General features: G+C 39.3%; 2 protein-coding genes across 2 annotated transcripts; both read left to right on the forward strand.

Moving 5' to 3' along the window:
• The first annotated feature begins 1,315 nt into the window (after positions 1-1,315).
• LOC140007203 (uncharacterized) lies at positions 1,316-3,240 on the forward strand. The gene is made up of 3 exons (XM_072049900.1): positions 1,316-2,153; positions 2,393-2,812; positions 2,915-3,240. Exons 1-3 carry the CDS (start codon positions 1,316-1,318, stop codon positions 3,238-3,240), a joined length of 1,584 nt encoding a protein of 527 aa, XP_071906001.1.
• Positions 3,241-4,246: 1,006 nt separating this feature from the next.
• Positions 4,247-4,822, forward strand: LOC140007204 (uncharacterized). Its single transcript, XM_072049901.1, has one exon. It carries the CDS (start codon positions 4,247-4,249, stop codon positions 4,820-4,822), a length of 576 nt encoding a protein of 191 aa, XP_071906002.1.
• The last annotated feature ends 485 nt before the right edge of the window (positions 4,823-5,307 follow it).

Below are 5,307 nucleotides of genomic sequence, written 5' to 3' on the forward strand. Positions count from 1 at the left end.
CCCTCAATATATCATATTTGTATGATTACATTACACTTCATGCATATTTTTCTATTTTTTTAGGATCTTTTATCATTTTCACATAATATTTCCCCAAATAAAATATCCCTTACCCCTATGTATATATAACATTTAGATTTGCATCTCATTTAGGAAATTAGGGGGTAGATTAGTGCATTTTGCTTGATTAGACTAGGAAAAACCCCTTGGATATGGGATATGGACGAGTTTGGCTTTTCTAGCCTTAGCACGCTCGTATTCCCTCTATTAAAGAGAAAATTGAGTCACGAACATGAGTCCCCCGCACCCGACATGATGCATTCCTTTAGGTCACGTATATTTGTATAACTATTTTTATTTTCCGTTTCTTTTGAGTCTCATGACTTGCATTATTCGTGACCTCTTCAAAGAGTCCACATTGGGCATCACAATCAATGTGATTGGCATCAATTGAGTTTTGAAGAGAAATTTCGATCCCCTGACACCTTCCTAGGTCTAGGGCATGCATTCATATAGTACATCCAAATGTGATAAATCTTAAGGGTAAAATAAGAAAATCTTTGACTAAATCACGCAACTAGCCTTGACTAGGTTGAAAGAGTGTCTTGGATTCTTAACCTTGCCTTCCCTTTCATCAAATGTGACTCCCGAATCTTTTTCTCTGATTTTCGTAGACTTGGAGTCGTTTAAAAAAGGTTTTTCTACTTTTTCTTTAAAAATTCATTTTTTGGTGACTTGGTACACCTTAACTCTATACCAAGTGGCGACTCCATTTTTCATTAAAAAAAATCCTTTTTTAAACTATATTTTTGGGTCAAATCGTCGCATTTTCCAGTCCCATTTAGACCCATGTTTTTCATTCTCTTCTTAAATCAAAAATTCATTTTCCAAGCAAAAATTGAACCAAAAGCCATTTTTCTAAACTCGTTTTTTATTTTTCTTATTTAAAAAATGGGGCGCGACAGCTAAGAAGAGATTTGCCCCTAGCAGTAGTCCGGAGCCGACGTATGGAAGTGCTCCACCGGCCAAAGTGGGTTGAGGAACGAGTGGAGTGAATAGTTCTGGAGCACCACGCGGCACTCTAGCGAGAGGAGCTGGGGCAAGAAGCACAGGTGAGAGAGATAATGGAGCTAGAGGAGGATCAAACGGAAGGGGTCAACCTAGGAACGCCTCGCAAGGAAGTCGTGTGACCACTCCCCAGGCAACTTGTGGATATTGCAGAAAACCCGGACATACCGAAGCCGGTTGCTGGAAGAAAGAAGGAAAGTGCTTGAAGTGTGGAAGCAGCGAGCACCAGATTGCCAGCTGTCTGAAAATGCAAGGAGGTGGTACCCTGAGTTCTAGACCAGCCATTTCTGAAGGGAGCAGGCCAAAAGTTCCTGCCAGAGTGTATGCTATAGACGACCAACCTGTACCTGACTCCTCGGAAGTCGTGGAAGGTACTCTTCCCATCTTTCACCGATTAGCTAGAGTACTAATTGATTCTGGTGCAACTCATTCATTTGTGAATCCAACTTTTATGTCCGGAATTGATGTAAAACCTGTTAGATTACCCTTTGATCTTGAAGTTAGGACTCCAATAGGTAATAAGAATATAATCACTAGCTTAGCTTATAAGGACTGTAAATTCTGGATTGGAGAGCGTACAATGCTAGTAGATTTAATAAGTTTGGACATAAAAAGGTATGATGTTATCATAGGAATGGATTTTCTAGCTCATCACCATGCTAAGCTCGATTGTAGAGCAAAAGTGTTAGAACTTTGGATTCCCGGGGAAGCAACCCTGAAGTTAGATGTGAGAGGCTGGTTAGCATCATCCGCTATGGTTTCGGGAATACAGGCAAGGAAAATGTTGTATAAAGGAGCGCGAAGTTTTTTAGCTTTCCTGATTAACGCTCCCAGTGACCAAGTGAGGTTAGAAGATGTACCAGTGGTACAGGAATTTCCAGATGTTTTTCCTGAAGAATTAAAAACATTACCGCCGGAGAGAGAAGTGGAGTTCAAGATTGACTTAGTGCCGGGAACGGCTCCGATTTCTAAGACCCCATACCGAATGGCTCCTACAGAGTTAAAAGAGTTGAAAATTCAACTGCAGGACCTATTGGAGAAGGTTTTGTTAAAGAGAGTGATTCACCATAGGGAGCACCCGTGCTGTTTGTTAAGAAAAAGGACGGAAGTTTGAAGTTGTGCATTGATTATCAAGGGTTAAACAAAGTTACAATTAAGAATAAATACCCTCTACCTTTGATTGATAGTTTGTTCGATCAGCTGCAAGGATCTGTAGTTTTCTCTAAGCTAGACTTGAGGCAAGGGTAATACCAGTTGAAAATTAAGAAGGAAGACATACCCAAAACTGCTTTTAATACAAGATATGGACGCTTTGAGTTTGCAGTCATGCCATTTGGTTTAACCAACGCACCAGCTGCTTTCAAGGATTTAATGCAGCGAGTTTTTAAGAAGTACTTGGACCAGTTTGTCGTAGTTTTTATCGACGATATACTGATATACTCCAAGACTCGAGAAGAACATGTTAAACACTTGGAGATAGTTATGCAGATACTAAGAGAGCATAAGTTATATGCCAAATTCATTAGGTGCGAGTTTTGGCTGAAAGAGATTTCTTTTCTAGCGCATAAAGTTTCTAAAAAAGGAATTGCCGTGGATCCGGCAAAAGTTGAGGCGGTTACGATGTGGAAGCAGCCAGAAACTCCAATAGAGGTTAGAAGTTTCTTGGGTTTAGCAGGTTACTATAGGCGGTTTATCAAGGACATTTTGAAGATTGCTGGACCTATGACCGAGCTGACCAAGAAAGGTAACAAGTTTATCTAGACTCCAAAGTGCGAGTCAAGCTTTCAGGAGTTAAAGAAGTGTTTAACATCCGCTCCTGTTTTGGTATTGCCTGACGGAATTGAAGGTTATGCCGTATACTCCGATGCCTCTAGAGAAGGTCTAGGCTGCGTTTTGATGCAAAAAGGTAAGGTAGTGGCTTATGCTTCTAGAAGATTGAAACCTCACGAGCAAAATTACCCAACGCATGACCTAGAATTGGCTGCAGTGATCTTTGCCTTAAAGAAATGGAAACATTACTTGTACGGTGTGACTTTTGAAGTTTATACGGACCACAAGAGCCTCAAGTATTTGTTCTCCCAAAAGGAATTGAATTTGAGACAGAGGCGATGGGTAGAATTTTTAGAGGATTATGATTGTTCGATTAACTACCACCCAGGAAAAGCAACATGATAACAGACGCTCTAAGTAGAAAGTCCCAAGTAGCAAGGTTAATGGTTAAAGAATGAGACATGTTAGAAGAGGTTAGTAGTTGGAACCCTCGCTTGGAGAAATTGAAGATTTTATTTGGGAACTTGACATTAAAGTCACCATTATTAGAGCGTATTAAGGAAGCCCAGAAAATGGACCCTACAATCCAGAAGAATGTAGAGAAAGTGCAAAAGGGGAAACCCTAGATTTTAAATTAGGGTCTGAAGAAGTGTTGAGATTTCGAGATCGAATTGCCGTTCCGGCTGATGAAAGATTAAGGAGAGAATTTCTAGAAAAATCACATCGATCGAGGTATACTATACATCCAGGAGTGAATAAGATGTATCACGATGTGAAGGGGTTATACTGGTGGGACGGTTTAAAAAAGGACGTGGCGGAATTTGTACAGAAATGTTTGATCTGCCAACAAGCAAAAGCTGAGCATCAGAAACCCTCTGGTCTGTTGCAACCTCTAGAAATTCCCGAATGGAAATGGGAACACATAACGATGGATTTCGTAATGGGGTTGCCTCGAAGTCAAAAAGGATTTGATGCAATTTGGGTGATAGTTGACTGGCTTACCAAGTCTACACATTTCCTACCTGTGTGCATGAGTTTTTCTCTGGAGAAATTGGCCAAGTTGTACACAGAAGAGATCATGAGATTGCATGGTATTCCCATAATCATTGTGTCTGATCGAGATCCAAGATTTGTCTCGCATTTCTGGCAAAAGTTTCAAGAATCATTGGGGACCAAGTTAAAATTTAGTACTGCTTATCATCCCCAAACCGACGGACAGTCAGAAAGAACAATTCAAACTTTGGAAGATCTTCTGAGGTCGTGTATATTGGATTTTGGAGGTAAATGGAGTCAGTATATAACCTTAGTAGAATTTGCTTATAATAATAGCTATCATGCCTCGATTCAAATGGCACCTTATGAAGCATTGTATGGGAGAAGGTGTCGATCTCCGATTCATTGGGATGAAATGGGGGAGAAGAAAATTGTAGACCCAACAGCTATACCTTGGATGGAAGAAGCCCAAGAGAAAGTGAAACTAATTAGAGAAAGACTTCAAGTTGCCCAGAATCGACAAAAGAGCTACGCCAACACAAGGAGAAAAGATTTGAAATTCGAAGTAGGAGACAAAGTTTTCCTAAGAGTTAAACCCTTGAAGAGCGGAGTAGTGTCCAAGAAGGGTAAGAAGCTAAAACCAAGGTATATCGGACCTTTTGAAATTTTGAAACGAATCGGAAAGGTAGCGTATCAGTTGAAGTTGCCTGCAAGCATGGCCAAGGTTCACAATGTATTTCATGTCTCTATGCTTAAGAAATATCACCCTGACCCAAGCCATGTGTTGCAATTGGAGGATATCGAAGTGGATGAGTCGTTAACCTATGAAGAAGGACCCGTCAAGATCTTGGAAAGAGAAGTAAAAGAATTGAGAAATAAGAAAATTCCTCTGGTGAAGATTCTATGGAAAAATCACGGACTAGAGGAAGCAACTTGGGAACTGGAAGAGGAAATGCAGAAAAAGTACCCGACCTATTTCTTTAGAAGGTGAGAATGGACAAAATTCATTTTAAGAAGGGGAGGATGTGAGAACCTCAAAAATATATATATATATACATACATACAATCATCTACATGCATATTTCATTCGCATTTCTAATTTTTAAATAAATTATAGTTTTATCTTTACTTGTTCGTGAAAATAATTCCTATGTTATAAATACTATAATTGTGCTAAAACATTCAATTAATTGGTTTTAGTTATGTTAAATTAATATTGCATGCGTTAGATTAATTTTATTGCCTTGGTATACTTAGGATGTTAAAAATCTCGATAATCGAATCTCTGCAAGATTAGTATATTATTAGGCATTCAAATTACACTTGGGGTAAATTTTGGAATTAGATTAGAATTGAGGTCTTAAGTGGAAATTCGGAGGAAATGTGAAAAGACTAAAATAGCCTCCACAATTTCGGAAAATTACCATGCAACCATCCGAGCTCCATTGGCCACTCTTCAAATCAGAACATTTCCAT

This window comes from Coffea arabica, chromosome 5c (genome assembly GCF_036785885.1).
Source record: "Coffea arabica cultivar ET-39 chromosome 5c, Coffea Arabica ET-39 HiFi, whole genome shotgun sequence".
Classification (NCBI taxonomy): Eukaryota; Viridiplantae; Streptophyta; class Magnoliopsida; order Gentianales; family Rubiaceae; genus Coffea; species Coffea arabica.

Bases quoted from the DNA above. Each gene is read 5' to 3' on its own strand.
- LOC140007203 (XM_072049900.1), top strand. From the start codon at position 1,316: ATGCAAGGAGGTGGTACCCTGAGTTCTAGACCAGCCATTTCTGAAGGG. The intron at 2,154-2,392 runs GTTTGTTAAGAA...TTGAGTTTGCAG, and splicing joins CCATAGGGAGCACCCGTGCT to TCATGCCATTTGGTTTAACC. The intron at 2,813-2,914 runs GTAACAAGTTTA...ACGGAATTGAAG, and splicing joins GACCGAGCTGACCAAGAAAG to GTTATGCCGTATACTCCGAT.
- LOC140007204 (XM_072049901.1), top strand. From the start codon at position 4,247: ATGGGGGAGAAGAAAATTGTAGACCCAACAGCTATACCTTGGATGGAA.